Here is a 21,561-nt window from a genome sequence, read left to right as displayed (position 1 = left end):
ATTTACCCAATTTAGTCTCCCAACTTAATAGTTATGACTCACATTGGTTCCTAATTTTATTTTTGTTACTGTCTCACAAAATCGTTAACGACATGCTGAGATGGACTAACGACTGTTACATTATACATTCTAGCGACTGTTTGATGTGATAATTGAAATTTTTTTACCTTATTTTTTTCAACTAAACACTTAAAACCCTAATATGAGTCACGGATACCTAAGTTAAAAAATCAAACTAAGTAAATTGAAACTTTAAAAATCAGATTAAAACTCGAATATAACTTCAAAACAGAACTTTAACTTATGTAGTTTTAAATGAGAATCAAATAAATCAAAATTTAACATAATTTTTATCAATGTTTTCAAATTCAAAATTTTTATACCAAAATTAACTAGGATTTTTCTTTAAATTAAAAATTTAATGAAATAGTAACTTTAATTATCTTAACCAATGTCCTAATTAATTGCTTTTATGTCTTAAAAAATTGTATATGAGAAGAAAATAATTAATTTGTCTACTTTAATAAATAGTTATTTTACTAAAATGAAAGACACTATTTTTTTAGAATTTTTTAAGAACTAATTAATATTATATATATATTGTTACACTACATTTAGTTATAAAAATTTTATTTATTTTTAATACTTATATTAAAAATAAAAAGAAAATTTAAATTAGTAAATCTTAATATATAATATAATAATAATATAGTAATTATTTTATATATTGTATGAATATAAATTAATTATTTTTGTATTTATAAAAATTTTAAGAGCTTGTTTTATATATATATATAGATGAATGTGATATATTTTTTATGTAAATAATCTTTTAAAAAAAATCTAATAGTTAATTTATTACCTTTTTTGTTTTAGTCTAAATTAAATATTTTTTATTGTTTCTGAAAAGAAAATCTTTTGAGGAATTTAATAATATGTGATGAGGAACACCGAATAAATTATACAGAAACCAATTAAAACACAACATGGAAACATCTTTAAAAAAAGACGTTTTAGGCGGCTTTATCTGAGTGGCTTCCTCACCAGAATAGGTCCATTCTAAGTTTCTAACCATTCAGGGTAGAGATATAATTATTTATCAATTTAAATTATTAGGACTAGCGGCTCAACAATTCAGCCGTTTTTTTATTATTTTTTAAAAATTAAATTTATTTTTTATTAATATTATTTATTTTTAAATTTATTAAATAAATGTTTTATTATTATTTTAATATTGACATAGTGTTATTTATATCATATTTTATTAAAATTAAAATTACTACAAAAAAATTTAAAATATTAAATTATAAAAATACACAATAAAAATATATATATTTCAAAAAATAATAAAATATAGTTCAAAAAATAATAATAATAATATTATCCTGATTCAAAAAATTATATATAAATCAAAATACATATTAGTTATTATTTACAAAAGATAATTTTTACTTAAATATCATAGATACTTATATTTGTCTTTATATTTTTTAAGTGGTAGGTTAAAATATAGATCTGAATCTGAAGAAGTCTTTATTTTTCTATAAATAATGAAAAAACAGAAAAAATGAAAATGCTTACTTTTTTCATTTTTAAATATCAAACTATAAGAATAATTAATAAACAAAATAGAAGAATATGAAAATTGTGTACCTAAAAAAAAATTAAAATTCATCATATATATCCTTATTAATAATTTTTTGAATCTTGAAAAATGATCAGAATTATTTACTTATTAATAATTATATAAACGCTTTAAGATTATTCAATTAAATTGATTCTTTAATATAGTAGGGACAAATTCAATTAATTCAATTAATTATAGATTTGATAAAATGATTTAAAAATAAATATAAAAATTTTATTAGTTATTTAACTTTTAGGACGTTCAAAAATTATAAATTTAAATTAAATAAGAAATTAAAAAATTTATTATGTGGTTATTATGTGTAATAAAATCAAGATAAATATTTATAAAGTAATTATTTTTAAATATTATAAAGTTTATTTATTTTTTTAACAATATTTAATTTAAAGTAAAGATAAAAATTTATATTCAAAGTATTTTGTTATCTTTATTCATAATTCTAATAGATAAAAAAATATTTTATTTTTTAATTTTATTTTCATAATTCTAATAGATAAAAAATATTTTGTTTTTTAAATTTTATATTTAATTTATTAAATTATCTTTAATTTTATTACTTTTTTAAATTATTAATGTATACTTTTATTATATTTTCTTATTGTATCACACATTATTATTTTCTTTTACTATTATTTTCTCTTACTATTATTTTTTATCGCACACTATTATTGCTTTCCTTTTTCATTTTCTTCTTCTCCTCGCACCTTCTCTTCACACGATCGTAATTAATTATCACCAAGTACCATTATTGTAACTTTTAATTTTGTCTATCACTTTGATCTATAATTATTTATTGTGTTAACTTTTATGAGTCGTTGAAGTGTTGTTAAAAGAATTGATTTTTGTGTCTTTTAAATATCTAAATGAAATAATAATTTTTTCTTGATGTGCGTTTTAAGTTGTCTTATTATTCTATTAACAAAAATGTATGCCATAAAGCATTCAAAATTTTTGCTCAAATTATCAAAATTTGATGTCAGTAATCCTTAAAAATAATTTTAAAATATATTATTTTAACTAATATAATAAAAATAGTACATTATTGTAAGTTTTAACTAATAATTATAAAGTTAAGTTGCAATTTAATATAGGTTCTTAGAATAAAAGACTATCATTGCTTCTTACATTTGACTACTATTATATAAGTTGTACATTTGTTTATTATGATGTAAATTAATTAAACTATATTTTATTATTTTATTTTACATGTTTTGAAATAATGCGATCCTACTATAAGGATGATATTAATTTTCATAATCTAATTCGAACCTTCTTACTATTTTGTTTGTCACTTAAATATTATCTATAAAAAATAGTTAGTTAAAGTGAAACACAGTATAAAGAGAGTCAAAATTTTTTTTTTTGAATTTAGAGTTCTAATATGTTTCTTAATCATCACTTGATATAACTCATATTTAATAGGTTAAAAAATTCTCTCTCTCCCTCATATTCTTAATTTCTTCTATAATAATAAATTTTTTAAATTATCTAACATATAAAATATCACATCTTTACATTTATCTTAAAAGTTAAAAGTTAAAAGTAAATAATATTAGTATTTTTGAACAAAATTAAAATAAAAAGATAAAAAACTACTGAAAAGAATAATATTAAGTTTGAGTTATGCTACGTATACAAAAAAATCAACCACCAGTATAAAATACATGCTAGATGTAACAGCCCAGACCACCCGCTAGCACGATATTGTCCGCTTCGGCACACAAGGCCTCACGGTTTTGTCTTTAACGATATGAATGATAGCCGCAGCCTCTCACACTCACTCGTCAAAACGCGTCATGCTAGGGAGAGGTATCCACACCCTATAAGGCATGCTTCGTTACTCTCCCCAACCGATGTGGGACCTTACATTAGAATACAAATACACATTGAAAATAAATTAAACTACAAATGTATTTATACACAAATACATTGGTAATTGATTTTAGTGACTGATGTTAGTGTACAAATAATATTTTTGATTAAATATAAACCAGAATATTACAAGTTATTAGATTATTATATTATCTTTGTACTATAGAACAACAAGTAAAATTCTATATCTTCTTATTGTTACTTATTTTACTTTATTTTTATTGCAGTTTATTATATTATTATATTATTTTTGTACCATATAACAAAAAATAAAATTCTATATCTTCTTGTTTTTACTTATTTTACTTTATTTTAGTTATCTAAATTAGCCTGTATAATATTGTAAAGGTTGAAACTGTTAAAAATATATAACAAAAAATTTATATATTTATTGTGTTATCAGATTATTTAAAAAATTAATTAATAAATGTTATTATCCTACCACATCTTTAATGTTATATGTCAATCTAATATTCAGTAAAAAAAATATTAACTAACGTAGAATTGATTAAAAATTCAACAAATAATTAGCAAAATATTCACGAGAGTTTTTTCATTTTACTATTGATAGGTACAGATTTTGTTGTATCTTTTATATGCCAATCAAATAATCAATACCATATGCTAAACATATAATATTAAATTAATTAATTTTTTTAAAATATAAATTATTTATTTTAATTTAATTATAAAAAAATTTGCATGTACTTAAATGTGAGAACTCTACATCATTAATAGTTTAGGAAATGAACATATCAATATTTAACAAATCATTGGTAGTTACAAATTTTTTTGCATCTTTTTTATGTCAATCAAATAAGAATTTAATTTTGATGTTCTATTAGTATAAAATAGTTTTAAACATGCATCTAATTACGCAACACCATCAAAATTAAACTCATCAAATAATCAGGCGATATACCAAACAAATAATATTGTGAAATACAAAATTACTAAATTTTTTGTTGTATAATTTATTTAATTTAATTTAAAAATAAATATTTATGTATTCAAATTTTAATTACAATACTTTACATAATCAATAATTTAGAAAATTAAAAAAATAATATCATCAAATATAAAAGCAGTTAAAAAAATGAGATTTAACTAAAAGATAAATATTGATGTACTCATATTTAAAACAAATATTCTATATAATCAATAATTTAAAAAAATTTAAAAATAATTTTATCTTATACAAAATCATTTAAAAATTAAAAATGAGTTAACAAAATAATTTATGAGAATTTTTCATTCATTATTAATAGGTACATACATGTAAAAAAATTAAAAAATAAATATCAAATAAAAAAATAATAATTTTTTTTTTTAAATTAAATTGATGAGACAAAACTTTTTATGTAAAAGACAAATTAAAAATATATAAGAATGAATACAGTTTAGTAAGTAAAGTGAAGAGAAAGAAAAATGAAGGTGAAAGTTATGCGTGAGTTAATAACCGCAGTAAAACGGTATAAAATTTACAATTGTAGTGAATGGGAGCGAGAAAAAGATGGAGGCGATATAATCATTGAAGGAAAGAGAATAATGGCAATAGTAAGAATAAGAAAAGTGCACCTAATGTTGAGAGGAGAAGCACTAAAAATTGAATAACGAGATAAAAAAATTTATAACAGAATAATGAGATCAAACTGTTGGTATAAAATACTCACATAAAAAATATACCTAAAACAAAATTATAAGATTCATAAAAAAATTATTTATTATCCCTAATTATTATTTTTCTCCTTTTATATATGGCGTGGAAAATCAACATTTGGCATAGTTATTATCTAATTCAAAAAATTACAAAAATACATCTAAATAATTTTTACATACAGAAAAGCACAATCAGAATTAGAAAGAGAAGTAAAAAAAATTGAAAACGGATAAAATTAATTAAAAGGATAAATTATTGGAATAAAGAATTGAAGAAAAAGTTATGATTTCAACTATTAGTGAAATGCAAAAAGAAAATGAAATAGAAGAACATGTGTTACTATTAACAGTGAAAATTTTTTTATTTAAAGTAACTAACACATGTTCAAGAGAGTCTTTGTAATTAAAAAGTAAATTTAGATATAAAAATTCGGTATTGACACTATATATTGTTATAAATAAATGATTCTATATCAAAATGGTATAAACTATAAGTCACAAAAAAAAAAAAAATAGTATAAACTATAAAGTTCAATGCTTGTTATTAATTAATGAATTACAGGATACATAAAATAGAATTTGAATAAATATTTTCGTGTGTGCATGAGAATGTAGCTGTGTCATCCTTGCTGACCTTGAAAACTTTGAACTTGCTCCAAATATGTATTTTTCAAAAGCATATTGAGATTGTTTCGGCTTTCTAGGTATAATAAATCACTTTTTTTTTAATTCTCCACCAACTTGAATAGATAATATTTTTATGGTACTTTGCATGTATTTTTTTATAGTTCTTTTTATTTGTTTTATGCTTAAGTTTTCTTTAGGGTAAATAAGAATTGAATTTTAGATCATTTATAAAAGATTTTATAGTATATTATAAAATGAGGTCTGTTACACATACAAGTCTTTTTGTCTTACAAGTCTTACAAGTCCAATAAAACACACGCATTACACTTAATTAACGCATTACACACTTCCACATTTAAGAGTAAATAAAACGCATGTTATTCAACAACTTCCTATTTCCAAAGCGCGCTACTCACCATGCATTATGATTTATGAACGACTCTTCTTCTTCTTCCTCCATGAAAACAATTTTCTTGCCAAATTTGAAGATAATGGAACTTCAGAAATACACCCAAACGATTACAGAAATACACCCCAACGATTACAGAAATACACCCAAAGGATTACAGAAATACACCCAAACGGTTACAGGAATTCACCCAAACGATTATAGAAATACACCCAAAGGATTACAGAAATACACCCAAAGGATTACAAAAATACACCCAAAGGATTTAAGAAATACACCCAAAATTCGTTGAAATACACCTTATGCATATTTTAGAACTCTTTCTCTTTCTCCTTCTCATCTTCTGCTGTTTCTTCTTCTTCAAAAACGATTTTAGAGCTTGATGTCAAAAAACAATGGAAATCGAGAATAACGAAGAAAGAAAACAGAAAGAAAAGCACGTAAATGAAGAAAAAGAACAGAAAGAGGAAGAAGAACGTGCAGCAAGAAGAAGAAGAAGGAGAAAGAGAAGGCAATAAACGAAAGAAAAGAAGAAGAAGAGGAAGAGGAAGAAGAACGTGCAAGAAGAAGAAGAACGAGAAAGAGAAAGCAAGAAATGAAAGAAAAGAAGAAGAAGAAGAGGAGGAAGAGGAAGAGAAAGAAGAACGTGCAGCAAGAAGAAGAAGAAAGAGAAAGAGAAGGCAAGAAACGAAAGAAAAAAAGAAGAAGAGAAAGAGAAAGAAAAAGAACGTAGATCTTGCATCGCATTTTTTAGGTTTATTCATTAATTAACTTGTAAAGCATACAAGCCCAATGACTTGTATGCTGAGTTTTTCTGTTATAAAATTATTTTTTCTACAAATTTAAGTTAGGATTTTTTATCCTTTAAATTTGATATACATGATTTCTTTTTTTATTTCTTTACACAATCTTTTGTTGCTTCAAGAGAAATAAAGAATCTTTATTAAGTGATAATATAAATTGATTTGCAAACAAATGCTGAGTTTAAAACTGAGCTATGGTACCATTAAACCTGACGATATAATAATGAGATAGAAGCTTCATATATCACTTTGACAAAAATAGATTATCTTCGATATTCAATTAGAGACTAAAGACTTATCATTATAAAGACGGTGAGTCGGTGACCATCTATAAACCATAACCATCTATTTCTAAAATTGATTTTGATGTTGCAATTAAATCTGTGCTCTAAATAAAAGAAAGAAAAACAATTTTTATATAAATTTTCATCAATACACGGTATATTCGATCACATATCATTTTATACACATATTTTAACTACTACAATAATATACACAAAAATCTACTCTCTTAATCACTTTATTATACATACTAATTCGCATAGTACATAAATGACAAAAGTGATATAAAATATGAATATAAATTATGTAGTTTTTAATAATGATGTATTTTAATGTGATTTTGGCTAATTTCATTTAGGATTGTATATGGATTGGATTGGATAGAGTCTAAAATTTTATTTGATTTGTACTGCTTTTATCGGATCGGATCAAATATCAATTGGGTATATTCGCATCATTCAAAAAATTGATTTAAGTTCCTATTGGTTGTTTTTTTTTTTTTAAATGTTCAGAAAATCCATTTTTTCACATGTTTAAGTCTATTTACTCTTAAAATATTATGAATAAAAATTCTCTTGAATAACAAAAAAAATAATAATAACACAATATCTAAGTTTAATTGTTCTAAGTTGAAATACAATATAAAAAAATAAAAACAAGATATCATAAAATTCATGACAACACACTAAAATTCATAACACAATACTTGGTAAAACTAGGCTATTTATATGATGTGCGAATATGCAGATCTGTAGATCGGATTCACGAGTTTCACTACCAAATCTGCAGATCAGACCGCGAATATGCGAATATTATCTGATACATGTGGAGCCCTAATTTCATTCGATCAGTATTCATTATTCAGAATCATGTTTAAAAAAATATATATACAAATACAAATTACATTAACCTCATCAATATCATTTTAATCAAAATTAATTCTAAAAAAATACATGTATTCCATAATCCGTTTGCAAATAACGTTAATCCAAAAACACATACTCTTATATATATAAAACGGAAATGTTTGGTAACCAAAGAAAATCAACTAAAAATAGCTATAACTTGTCTTATTTAGTATTTATTAATTGTTGCGACAATTAATAAATACTAAATAAGGCAAGTTCTGACTTTTTTTTTTTTTATCTTTCTATCATTACCCTATATAAAAAAAGTTGTTAAAGATATAGAAACTTAAAATAAATAATTTTATGACAATGTTCAACCATGCTGAAACTGGCGTAGTAGGAGTAGAACTTAATTCGAGGCAATTGTGGAAGACCAAATTATTCTAACCTCCTTAATTAATTTGTAGGACCGGTGTCCATTGTCCACACCTCGTGCTCTTTAATTAGTTAACATCAATATTTCTTATTTCATTATGGTCCCCCCGGCCCTAAGCTTAGTAAGCTACACCATCAAGAAATTAAACTGAATTAAGGTACCTACTTGTATATTTATATATTTGCATGGTTTCTATATTACTTATTGTGTGACGAAATACTCATTAAGGTACCTACTTTGCATGATGAATCAATATCGATAGACTTTGCTAATGAACATTTCCTTATCGTTAAAGACAAATAATCGTGCTAAATTATACACCATATATTATATTAAAAGATTTTTATATCATTTCATCATTAAAGATGTTTCATAAAATATGCAGTAAATACCACAATCCACAAAAAGCCATATATATCTATATGATTAATTAGTTAGCTAAATAAATCATAATAAATAAATAAATCTCACCCATTTTTATTTGGCTATATTTAACATAAAAAAATGTCTAATAATTTGACGTGATGATGTAAGTTTCATTAGAAAGAATATTAGTAAGAGACCAAACCCTTTAAATATCTATTTATATATTTCGCATATTTTATCGTTGGATAGCATGATTTCAGCGGAATCTCAATCTTCAATCATGAATCACAATTCACATGCTTCGCAGAAATACCCAAGGCCCAAAAAAAAAAACATGTCTCATAGTACATACATTTTTTTAATATGCATGCAGTAGTTGTTGTACGCACATTATATATATTTATAATTTTACCACGCATACACTTTATGACTCTATATTTAATATCAGTATTTTCTTAACCATTAATTAAAATAATATAAATATATAATTAACTAATAGCAATTAATTATATTTTATATAAGATGTTTTCTAAATTGTGCTTGATAATGGCCAAGAGGTTTTTACGATGATGAAATAGTAGCAGAAATAGCGACAAGTTCCAGCAACAAATTCAGTTTGCGTAAAGAGTAAAAAGGAAAAAGAGTAACCGCAGTATCCAAGCAACGAACCTGTTGAAATGGTTCAGAGAATTTATTATTAATTTATTATTCTTCTTTTTACAGGTTTTCAGATTTTTTTATTTTTATTTTAAAAAAAAAGAGAAAAGGAATCACTGATTTATCATTTAGGTGCAACAGAGGTGTGAGCAAATCAACGGAATCGTTGAAAATTAAATCAATACTTATTTTACTATTAACGAAATGTCACGGTCCTATTATTGATAATCGCGTCTAATTTTTTGGCGCGGAGAATTACGTGATTACAGATTACTTGACTCGTGACACTTAATTAAATATTTTTATAAAAGAAAAGTATATGGAATCAAAGAGGTAATTAGTCAAAAAGTAAACAATTTAACTAATTTATAATTATATTTAATTAATTCTATTTGTTTTTAATTTATAATATTTGATATTAATTGCTTCTCACCCCAAATTAAAATTTTAAATGATACGTTGGAGAAATAGGGACGGAGATCACGGAACTTCCAACAATTCCAATTCTTAGTATATAAAAAAATTTATAAAATATATAAAAGAACATCCATTTAATATGAAAAAGAAACATTCTGATACTTAGTAGAAGAAACATCTTAATGCCTAGCATAAGCACCAGATACTTAGTAGAAGAAACATCCTAATGCATAGCATAAGCACCATCCACCTAAAGATTTTGGATTCACCCAGAGACATTTGGCTGATTTTTTGCTGGTACCCTCTTTGTTCCCTAGCATTATTGTTTTATAAATAATGGATCAGGTGCAGTCGATTTCACGTGAAGTTGATAATCGAGAGCTGTTAGATAAAAATTTAGTCAAATAATCTAACAGCTCTCAGTTATCAACTTCATGTGAAGTCAACTGCACCTGAGTTTCTACCTTAATTTTAATACAATAACGGTGTAAAACAATCACATTTATTTTTTAGATGATCATTTACACAGTATATATATATATATATATATATAATTACTTTACACGCACAATGTATCAAAATTAAATTCATAAATAATAATCAATAAATTATCCATGGAAGGGAGCAATTGAGTTTGAAAAAGATTACAATGTTGGGAGAGAAGGCAATGCCGGTGAACTGATGCAGCAGCATTTAGTACCCACACCATCAAAGTAGTTGGCTGACTTTCTATCACATACATTTCCACTTTTGCCACTTACCCATTTAACAAATCAATTCCAATTATATTTTTATTCATATGAAGATGATTATTAAATGATATCATTTAATAATTTTTAGCTATTAACTTCACAACTGTATCAAAGTTTCTATCTTTTATTTATGCATAATTATTGACTCTTCAAAAAATCATGTTACAGTGGAAGTGTTATATGATGAAACATTACATTATCTGTTGGAACATGTTATTATAGTGTTACACCTGTCTTGTACCTAAAGCGTTCTCTTTTCTCAGCTTCACTAGCTTTATAGCCCTGTTGTTTCTTTTTGCTGGGTTCACATTATTGTGTTCCAAATCCCGTCAATGATTGCCTATCTCACTCTCAATCCATGTGTCATACCCCATTTTCTTTGAACATGTGTGTGTGAGAAAAATGAGCTCATAAATGTGTCAGAAAAATTAAGCTAAGCTAAGTGTTTGTCTTCTTCCTTCTTTGTTTTCTTGTTAGGCTAATCAGTATCACCGACAGAACCAAAACCTTTTAAATTAGTAACATAAACAGTTTAATATAAGTGTTGTTAATTAAGTACATGCATTTGGATCTGTTTGATTCCCTTCCCTCCTCTCTTTCACAAAGCGACAGCATTTTCACATGCATGTAACAGATTGAAAGCCAAAGCAAGATTGTGTTTTGTTCTAACAAGAGGCGCCATGAGGAGGAACCAGATAGTTTTGGTTTTGGTTTGGGTTATGGGCATTTGTGCCACCACATTGTTGTGTGCAACGGTGGACTATGATCACAGAGCATTGCTCATCGATGGAAAACGCCGTGTGTTGATATCTGGTTCTATTCATTACCCTCGAAGTACTCCAGAGGTGCCCCTCTCTTTCTCAATGTTTCTTTGTTACTTTCTAGTTTTTTAATGTTTTTAATTTTGGTTCCAGATGTGGCCAGACCTTATTCAGAAATCCAAAGATGGAGGATTGGATGTTATTGAGACATATGTTTTCTGGAATCAACATGAGCCAGTTAGAGGCCAGGTTTGGTTCTTCTCTTCTGTTCTGTTCTGTTTTCTTAACTTTACCATTTTTCTCATTCCCTTATTCATATGCTTCTTTTTTTATTATTTTTTATTTTTATCTGCAATGCAGTGTGACATATTTGAATTTAAATAATGGAAGCTTTTATCTTGTATTAGAAGTTGAAATAGGAATAAATCCACATGCTACTATCAGCTGAATTGCTACTATCCTTTCTTTTTGCTTTGTTTATTTCATAGTCAAGTTGATATAAACTAAAACATGATAGATAAAAGTGTGAAGTGCTGAACACTCTTTCACTTCTCTATGGCATCCTTAACATGTTTTCAATAATAATAATAATGATGATGGCATGAATTTGGCACAGAAAGACAATAATTGGTGACACCAAATGTTCCAATGAATGTTGTTGTTCTTGGCAGTATAATTTTGAGGGCAGGAACGATTTGGTGAGGTTTGTTAAGGCAGTAGCCGCTGCCGGTCTATACGTGCATCTTCGGATTGGTCCATATGTCTGTGCTGAATGGAATTATGGGTAAAGTTTTCTCTATGTGTTCTTTCTCTTCTCCTTAGGCTTTCAATTTCTGATACCTGACCTTAACTTCTCAACAGTGGTTTCCCTCTTTGGCTGCACTTTATTCCGGGAATTAAATTCCGAACAGACAATGAACCATTCAAGGCAGAAATGAAGCGATTCACGGCCAAGATTGTGGATATGATGAAGCAAGAAAAGCTCTATGCTTCACAAGGAGGACCTATTATTTTATCTCAGGTACCAGGTTTTAATGTAATGTTACTTTCTTTACAGCAATGTGTATATTTGTTATTAAGAATATGCTTACTTTCTAATGCCAGATTGAGAATGAGTATGGAAACATTGATGGGCCTTATGGCGCAGCAGGTAAATCATACATCAACTGGGCAGCATCAATGGCTACATCCCTTGATACTGGTGTTCCCTGGGTCATGTGCCAGCAAGCAGATGCTCCTGATCCGATTGTAAGTTCGCTCCTTTCGAATGTCTTAAGTGTTTGTGCTTTATGTTTTACAAGATTATCTGTCTACATTGATCTCACTTGATTTCGAATCTATATGCTTGCAGATCAATACATGCAACGGATTTTACTGTGATCAATTCACACCAAACTCTAACAAAAAACCAAAAATGTGGACTGAGAATTGGACTGGATGGTTAGCATCATTTTCTATATGAAACAATTAGTTATTTCAGTGTCATATATATATTTCTATCAATATTTTGGAATTGCAGGTTTCTTTTATTTGGTGGTGCTACTCCTCGTAGACCTGTGGAAGATATCGCATTCGCTGTAGCTCGCTTTTTCCAGAGAGGTGGAACATTTCAGAATTATTATATGGTAAAGCAATCTTATCAATGCTTTGTTTTTTCATTAACCATAACTAATAATAACTCTGCAACTTTTTTCATTGCATGATTTGAAAACAGTATCATGGAGGAACCAACTTTGACCGCACAAGTGGTGGACCTTTCATTGCCACAAGTTATGATTATGATGCACCAATTGATGAGTATGGTATGCTCTCAAGCAGATATATGAACTGAATTCCATGTACAATAATTACACTAAGCAATGTTCTGTGTGCATGTCTGTGATTTTTAATATCTATGATTATGCTGCAGGAATTATTAGGCAGCCTAAGTGGGGCCACCTTAAAGATCTGCATAAGGCCATAAAGCTTTGTGAAGAAGCATTGATAGCTACTGATCCAACAATTTCATCTCCTGGTCCAAAACTAGAGGTATAACTGGATTTGCATAAGGCCTTTTGTATGTTCTACAAAAGAATAATCTCTACATAATGAGTTCCTTTTAATTTATAGGTTGCAGTTTATAAAACAGGAGATAAATGTGCTGCGTTCCTTGCCAACGATAATGATAATTCCGATGCAACAGTAAAGTTCAATGGCAACTCATATCAGTTGCCAGCCTGGTCTGTGAGCATCTTACCAGACTGCAAGAATGTAGTGCTCAATACTGCAAAGGTTTGTCTCATCAACTACACTCACTCTCATGTTTATGTGGCTTCAGTGATGGATGGTTCATGATGTCAAAGTGTTGCGTAGCATGTAAGAAAATAACATCTTGTTTGACAGATTAATTCTGCATCTATGATTTCAAGCTTCACAACTGAATCCTCAAAAGCAGACACTTCTTTAGAAGCATCTACTTCAGGATGGAGCTGGATTAGCGAACCGGTTGGTATTTCGAAGGCAGATTCATTCGCTAAAATTGGATTAGTTGAGCAAATAAATACAACAGCTGATAGAAGTGATTACTTGTGGTACTCACTAAGGTATAGGCCTCCATGGTTGAAAGATCTTTCCTCTTACTGAAAATTTTTGTGCTCCTTGCTGACAACATTTTTTCTTGTGCTTTTAAAGTGTTGATCTTCAAGATGATGCTGGTTCTCAAGCTGTCCTTCATGTTGAGTCGCTTGGCCATGCACTTCATGCTTTCATCAATGGGAAGCTCGCAGGTAACTAAAATTTAAGCAATGACAATTGATGATATTTCTGGATAAGGATAACCCTGCATCTATGCATTTTCTTCCTCTCTATCTATTTAAGTCTGCAAAGCATTTGGAGAATTCATTCTTTCAACTAAGTTTTTCTTAGAATAATTTAATCATGATTATATAAGATATTGTTCAAAACATTTCAGGGAGCAGCCAAGGAAATGGTAACAAGCGGGCACTCGATGTGGACATCCCCATCACTCTTGTGGCTGGGAAGAACACAATTGATCTTCTTAGTTTGACTGTCGGACTTCAGGTTCATTTTATGCGATAATATAACATTTACAGCAGGCAAATTATGATTTAGTCTATAGCATGCAATTAAGTGTTATGCTTTTAGGCTTCACCATAAATCATTAGGCTTGATCAGCTAATTTGAACCTTTTACACATCAGAACTATGGATCTTTTTTCGACATATGGGGAGCCGGAATCACTGGTCCAGTTATATTGAAAGGTTTGAAGAATGGCAACACTGTTGATCTCTCTTCTCAGAAGTGGACTTATCAGGTTGGCCTCAAAGGTGAAGATTTAGGTCTATCTAGTGGAAGTTCCGGACAGTGGAACTCGCAATCTACCTTGCCTAAGAACCAACCATTCATTTGGTACAAGGTAACATTTTGTTTCTTCACACTGCTTAGTTTTCTACCTCTATACTTGCTACTAGCTAATATAGCACATGTTGGATTAGACGAATTTTGCTGCTCCATCTGGAAGTAATCCGGTTGCAATTGACTTCACCGGAATGGGAAAAGGCGAGGCTTGGGTTAATGGACAGAGCATTGGCCGCTACTGGCCTACTAATGCTGCTCCGAATGGCGTTTGCTCTGACTCATGCAATTATAGAGGGCCTTATACTTCAACCAAATGTCAGACAAATTGTGGAAAACCATCACAGACATTGTAAGTGTTGGATATAGTTAATGAGAAGAGTTGAAAGTAATCCTAACTTTCTGATAAACACTACTCTTGCTGCAGATACCATGTGCCGCGCTCGTGGCTGAAACCAGATGGCAACATTCTTGTATTGTTTGAGGAAAGTGGCGGCGATCCGACAAAGATTTCTTTTGGTACCAAACAGGTAGCTAGCTTGTGTGCACACATATCAGATTCTCACTTGCCACCGGTAGAAATGTGGAACTCAGACACGAAATCAGGTAAGAAAGTAGGGCCTGTGCTGTCACTCAAGTGTCCTCATCAAGATCAAGTCATCTCTTCCATCAAATTCGCAAGCTATGGAACGCCTTTAGGAACTTGTGGCGACTACTACCACGGACGCTGCAGCAGCAATAAGGCCATGTCCATTGTGCAGAAGGTGTTACTTTATCTCTAAGTTACTACTATGCTTTATTTATGTATTCCCTTTTCAGTTTTGTTTAAACTAACTCAAATGAGGTTTTAACTAACAGGCCTGCATTGGATCAAGTAGTTGTAGTGTTGGAGTATCAACTGATACATTTGGAGATCCTTGTAAGGGAGTGGCAAAGAGTTTAGCAGTTGAAGCAATTTGTACTTAAACAGACATTTTTTACCATCTTGGATTGATGGAGTATTGGTTAATGCAAGTGCTTCATGCTAAGAGCATTGCAAGATTGTATTATTGTAGTAAGCCAGGAAATAATTGCCAAAAATAGAAGATTAGTATAGTCCCACTTGCATGGAAAAGAAAGAAAGTCTTTCAATGATGCAAGATACGTGATTATAAATAACTCTTCCAAAGTCTCACTTCCTTAATTGAAAGTAATTGTATGAGGAAAAATTTTACTCAATTGGAAAATTTAAGGAGCATTTGAAGTTTCCTTTTAACTCTCTTATATTATTATCAAGAAATCATGTGTACAATAAAAAACAGTCATTTATATATATAATAATTAATTTGATGATTAATTTTGGTATGCAAATAGAAATTTTTTATAGGTAATCTGATTAAACATTTATCTACCAAATAGAAAAAAAAAATCTAGTATTAGGTTTCTAGTTGTAACTTGTAAGTAATGTTGCCAAGTCTTACCCAAACCAAAATTGCTTGCATCACCTTATTCATGTTTGGTAAGTAACCTTCTTTTCTTTATATTTGATTGAACCACGAAAAGCTTCCAACTTGCGACACGCCAGGGTCAGAAAAGACGACTATTTATTTTCTTCACATTGAATAATATTTAGGGTTGTGTTCTAATTTTGTTTTTTACCGTAAAAAAAATATAAAAAAAAAATCTAATTTTGTTTTTCAGTTATGTTGCCATGTTGGTAGTTTGATGACAAACGAAAACAACCGAAAGTGGTGTAATGTGTAAAATGGCCAAACTGTGTTGCCGTTGTTCCATTCTTTCTAATTTTCTAAACCTCAGCCCATAACTTTACATATTTTCTATTCCCCCCCACTAAATCTCTCCTTTTTATCGTTTACACCCCCAACTTTTTATTATTCCCACTTTCCGTCCCCTCACTCCCCACAATGATTTATTCGATCTAGGGTTTTTTTTTTTTTTTATCTATATTTTAAAAAAATTCCCCGCATTCGAATTGCGGCAACTTCTCGAATCTCAAGCTTTCAGCTTTGTCATCCCATTCACAATTGCAATGTAATTGCAGCTGAGATTGTTTCCTTCAATTCGCTTCTTGAATTACTGGAGCTACTCGATCAAATTTGGAGCTAGGGTTCCCAAATTTGGCTCCCCCAAAACCAACCAACTGCCGAAAGTTTAGTCTTTTGAAGTTGCAAGCAAAGGGTTCTCGCACGTTTTCGTCCTCGTCGAGGACAAAGAGGTACCTTGTTGTATCTATTTGTTATTATAATAATAATAATATAATATTCTGTTCTGTCACTGTCGTTTCCCCTCCTGAAAGTTCTATATTCTGTATGCGATTTTGTCTCTTTTTTCCCCCATCAAATATTCAGATAAGTTTTTAGAGTATTTTATTGATGGGGTGGCTATTCTTATGTCTTTCTTTTTGAGGGGTCTCTTTTTTTATTAGTTTGTTGATTTTCCTCTGTTTCCTTTCAGGGTAAAAGGTCAACGAATTTTGCATTGGTGAGGACTGGGCTGAGCTTATAAACTGGAGTTCAAGCAATGTTGGGTGTGAAACGTAGTGGGTTTAGTTTCTCTTCCTGTTTTCTTCATCTAGCTGAATGGCATCCTTTAAAATAACAGTGTTAAGCAGGGCTTGAAGCCCTTCTTTTTCTTTCGTATCAGGTACTATCTTCTTATTAAATCATTAAAAGTAGCGAGTACAATCTTATTTTGTGCCCTGATCCATGAAATTCTGGCAATCTGATTTAGCCTTAAACTGTTTGATGAAATCATACTTATTAGGATATGTGCTTTGGCCGTTTGAGGTGAATCAGATTAGTGCTGTGTATTTAGATTGGTGAGTGCTGTAGTTTGCAAAATGATCAGTTTCTGTAATTGTTTTGGGATAATCAAGAAAGGAAAAAATGAAAGGGCTAAGCAAAGTGTAAAAAAAATTTTCTCACGGGGACTGTTGCGTGGAGAAACAGATGATTTCTCATATAGTGGTGAGTTTACTAGTAACACCACCAGTGGAGATGAAAGTGACAGCCAGCCTCGAGCCAACCGATCGGAGGAAATTTTGAACTTGAGAGCAGAGAAGGACATGGCTTGTAGGCGGGTACCTGTTAAGGAGACCAACAAACTTGTTCGTGAAGAGGTGATTCATAATTGTGTGGATAGCTGCCTTTTTAGTTTTTTCTGTAATGTTGCTTTCAACGTATAGTCAAGCATCTTCAAGACTAAGTGTGCTAGTGAATGGTTGAGTTCAATAATGCTGAAACATGCGTTCACGCAAAATTTATCTGATCTTTTTAAGTAAAAGAATTCTTATCAATCTTTGATGAAGTGACACATGACAAATAAAGATTTTTTTTTTAAAATACTATTTTTACCACTTTTGGTAGTCTTGACATTAAGCTGAGGTTGAAACTTTGTAACCCTTTTGAGTAATTCCTTTCTTGATAAAATGATGTTGTTTGATCCATATAGCCAACCCCACCTACTGGGGCACGGCTTTGTTGTTGTTGTTGGCTTCTTCATTGATGGTAGTTTCTTTCTTCTTAGTTTTGTTTGTTGTTTGTTCTATGTTTCTTAGATTTTCAGAGTAACAGTTTTATATCCTGTCCATTATATATAGAGTTGAATTGCATGTTATTTGTGTTTGTCCAAACCCGTCTGAAATATGGTTAGTTATTTGATTTCTCAATTGTATTGCATGTCTCTTTTGCCAGTTTATGTCAATTGCTTTATTCTAATTATATTGTCCTTTCAGGATGAAGATGGGAACAAAATGATCAATGAGTATGTTCGGGAGTACAGGATTGGTTCAGGTAGTTATGGCAAAGTGGTAAGTGTGATGTTTGTGGAATTTTGATTTTTATGTTCTCAGTCAATAGTTCAATACAGCTTTTCTGAGCCTTTCCATTGTAAATATTGCAGGTTCTATATCGAAGTATTGTAGATGGAAAGCATTATGCAATTAAGGTAAGGATACCCTTTGGTATGGGCTGGCAGATTATTTCATGGTAACAAATATAGCTGGTTCTTTGAGGAGGAAATGGGAACTGGTCATTGTAGAGGGTAGTGTGTTGTAGATAGTTAGCTACACTAGCTAGTTTGACTCTGAAATTCCAGACTCTTTTATTAGGAGAATAGAAGAACTTATGCAACAACCAAAGGCTCACTGCCATGTGCATATGTACAATAGTATTATCAAGATAAGAGCATAGTTTCTCATTTATTGAGGTTGAATCTTTTTGAACTGCAGTCCTTTCATAAGTCCCATTTGCTGAAGCTTCGAGTTGCAGGCTCTGAGACCGCCATGTCTGACGTTCTGCGTGAGGTACATTTTTATACAGAAGAAGCATTCATATAGTCAGTTTTAGAAAATATATAGTTTTTCTTTTGCAAATGCTTTACCTTTTATATTAACAAATTCCCCCCTTTTCCCACAATTTTGTGTGCGTTTTTTCCATGATTGTGAATTTCTGGTTCGTTACATCCAATGACTTGATTGTTACAGCTTTTCTTTACTGTCCTGCAGTAAGTTAAAATGTTCATATTCATTATTTTCAGGTACTTATTATGAAAATGGTGGAACATCCTAATATAGTCAATCTCATTGAGGTGATTGATGACCCAGAATCAGATTGCTTCTACATGGGTACTCATGACTATTTTCCTTTTGCTTTTGTTACCGGAAATTTTCTTTCATATTTGAGCTTTAAGCTTGAAAATAAGAACTTGTTGACATTGTGTGTTTAATTGCTATTCTTTTCGTATGCAGTGCTAGAATATGTGGAGGGCAAATGGTTTTGTGAGGGTTCAGGTCGTGGTTGTGCCTTGGTGGAAGACACTGTTAGGAAATACTTGCGTGATATAGTATCGGGATTAAGATATCTTCATGATCATGTATGATCTCTCAACAAATCGTTTTTGGTTTATTTTGACTCAACTCCCCCCTGTTCCCCTCTGTTCCTCTCTTTTACTTGTACATTTTTTGCTACTTTGCTTTGGAAGACTATGTTAGTATGATGATTGTTTACCCTTTTTTTGTGTGTGAAAAACAGAATATAATACATTTGGACATCAAACCCGATAATTTGTTGATTACTCGTGAGGGTAAAGTCAAGATAGGGGATTTCAGTGTCAGCCAGGCTTTTGAGGTAATGTAAATTACTGAGCTTAAAGAATTATGATGGTTGAATGATATGAAAGCTGAGAAGTTTACAAGTCTTCGACATTACATTATGTGTGAAAGGTGACTTTGATACTTAAATTTTCTTCTAGCGAAAATATCAGGAGTTATAATGTAAGAATTATGCCTATCTGGGGGGCAGTACATATGAACTCAAAACGACTAATCAGTCATATATTGATGACATTACATGGTTGTTGGATACCCTAGAAAGTAATATTGAAACTTGTACTTGGTTTCACCATGCAGGACAATAATGATATACTTTATCGATCACCTGGCACGCCTGTTTTCTCTGCACCAGAATGTTGTGTAGGTTAGTTTACTTTTCGAGCTTGTAATATACTTAACACTATGGAAGCATATGATCTCATTGCAGTTATGTTGTTGATATAATGTAGGTGGTACGTATCATGGTAAAGCTTCAGACACATGGGCAGTTGGAGTTACTTTGTACTGTATGATAATGGGTGAATACCCATTTCTCGGAAAAACGCTTCCAGATACATATGAAAAAGTACGAATTATTTTTCATTATTCGCCACGTGAATAGATCCTCTCATTTCAAAATTCCACATGCTCTTATCTTAGGCAAATGTTTGCCGTTAATCAGGAACTAGAACATAAAAGCATAGAGCGAATTTTGCATGAAGAGAATCCCCTCTCATTACATACCGAAGTGGATTAATAGGCGCTAATCCAACTTTTTTAAAAGAATTCAATGTAAAGTAGATAGTTAGATATTTGATGCTTCATGTTTTCATCATATACTATAGAATCTCAGCATATTGTTTTCTTCATCCAGATAGTCAATAATCCATTAGTACTCCCGGATGACATTAACCCACAATTAAAGAACTTGATTGAAGGACTACTTTGCAAAGGTACACATGATCATGCATCATTTGTGTTAAATTCCTTTTGTGGGGTTTTAAACCTGTTTAAAGAGAACTACATAATATCCTATTTCAATTAAAATTGTGTGGTTGTGTGGCAGATCCAAAAGCAAGGATGACATTGAATGAAGTTGCAGAGCATAGCTGGGTTATTGGAGATGATGGGCCCATCAGTGAATACTTGTGTTGGTGCAAACAGAAGAGGCTTCTGGTGGAACAAGAACACCACCCTTAGAAGATAGGACCACTATGCTTTTGCCTTCACAGAAAGATAGGATTTTCTTTTTGTACTGTGAAAAGGCCAATATATTGCTAGTATACCCTTTGGACAACATGCATGAACTTTTTGTTATAGAGCAGAGCAAGTTTCCAAGGAATCCTTGTAATTTTAAGTAGCTAATCCTTCTGTTTTGGTACATAATTAATTAATTGTTTATTGAAAGTGATTGATTTTTATGGACACTTATTATACTCAAAAAGACCTATATATAGTGATCCAAACAATCCACACGAAACTTCAACTTTGATTTTGATTATCAAATTTACAAAGCTATTCTGATATGGTCCTTTATTTTTTCTTCCCACGGTTTTTTTCAATTCGATAGGACAAAGATTA

General features: G+C 30.0%; 2 protein-coding genes across 4 annotated transcripts; both read left to right on the top strand.

The window, feature by feature from the left end:
* The first annotated feature begins 10,747 nt into the window (after nt 1-10,747).
* LOC148553233 (beta-galactosidase 8-like) lies at nt 10,748-16,146 on the top strand. Its single transcript, XM_088492540.1, has 17 exons — nt 10,748-11,621; nt 11,691-11,786; nt 12,209-12,321; nt 12,399-12,558; nt 12,642-12,785; nt 12,889-12,977; nt 13,057-13,162; nt 13,252-13,339; nt 13,447-13,565; nt 13,647-13,808; nt 13,920-14,119; nt 14,208-14,302; nt 14,488-14,597; nt 14,737-14,952; nt 15,032-15,243; nt 15,319-15,655; nt 15,750-16,146. The coding sequence occupies exons 1-17, from the start codon at nt 11,457-11,459 to the stop codon at nt 15,855-15,857; spliced, it is 2,520 nt and encodes an 839-aa protein (XP_088348666.1). The 5' UTR covers nt 10,748-11,456; the 3' UTR covers nt 15,858-16,146.
* A 355-nt stretch (nt 16,147-16,501) lies between these two features.
* LOC148553232 (serine/threonine-protein kinase GRIK1-like) lies at nt 16,502-21,424 on the top strand. Of its 3 annotated transcripts, none has more exons than XM_088492541.1 (13): nt 16,502-17,106; nt 17,346-17,534; nt 17,655-18,009; nt 18,625-18,699; nt 18,792-18,836; nt 19,120-19,194; nt 19,428-19,515; nt 19,639-19,763; nt 19,922-20,017; nt 20,299-20,365; nt 20,451-20,566; nt 20,855-20,933; nt 21,047-21,424. In XM_088492541.1, exons 3-13 carry the CDS (start codon nt 17,731-17,733, stop codon nt 21,178-21,180), a joined length of 1,179 nt encoding a protein of 392 aa, XP_088348667.1. In that variant the 5' UTR covers nt 16,502-17,106; nt 17,346-17,534; nt 17,655-17,730; the 3' UTR covers nt 21,181-21,424. The 3 variants fall into 3 exon arrangements, with proteins under 3 accessions (XP_088348667.1, XP_088348668.1, XP_088348669.1); XM_088492542.1 differs by lacking the exon at nt 16,502-17,106 and having other exon boundaries at nt 17,394-17,534; nt 17,655-17,709; nt 17,840-18,009; XM_088492543.1 differs by lacking the exons at nt 16,502-17,106; nt 17,346-17,534 and having other exon boundaries at nt 17,650-17,709; nt 17,840-18,009.
* The last annotated feature ends 137 nt before the right edge of the window (nt 21,425-21,561 follow it).

Source organism: Arachis ipaensis, chromosome B7 (genome assembly GCF_059453495.1).
Source record: "Arachis ipaensis isolate K30076 ecotype BB chromosome B7, ASM5945349v1, whole genome shotgun sequence".
NCBI classification, from domain to species: Eukaryota; Viridiplantae; Streptophyta; class Magnoliopsida; order Fabales; family Fabaceae; genus Arachis; species Arachis ipaensis.
Note: the sequence above shows the minus strand (reverse complement) of the source record. Positions and strands in the feature narration are given on the sequence as shown.

What these genes read in the sequence shown, in the direction of transcription:
- LOC148553233 (XM_088492540.1), top strand. Translation starts at nt 11,457, where the DNA reads ATGAGGAGGAACCAGATAGTTTTGGTTTTGGTTTGGGTTATGGGCATT. An exon ending in CAGATGCTCCTGATCCGATT is followed by an intron (nt 12,786 to 12,888) that starts GTAAGTTCGCTC and finishes ATATGCTTGCAG; the next exon opens with ATCAATACATGCAACGGATT. An exon ending in TACTTGTGGTACTCACTAAG is followed by an intron (nt 14,120 to 14,207) that starts GTATAGGCCTCC and finishes GTGCTTTTAAAG; the next exon opens with TGTTGATCTTCAAGATGATG.
- LOC148553232 (XM_088492541.1), top strand. Translation starts at nt 17,731, where the DNA reads ATGATCAGTTTCTGTAATTGTTTTGGGATAATCAAGAAAGGAAAAAAT. An exon ending in ACAAACTTGTTCGTGAAGAG is followed by an intron (nt 18,010 to 18,624) that starts GTGATTCATAAT and finishes TTGTCCTTTCAG; the next exon opens with GATGAAGATGGGAACAAAAT. An exon ending in CAGGTAGTTATGGCAAAGTG is followed by an intron (nt 18,700 to 18,791) that starts GTAAGTGTGATG and finishes TAAATATTGCAG; the next exon opens with GTTCTATATCGAAGTATTGT.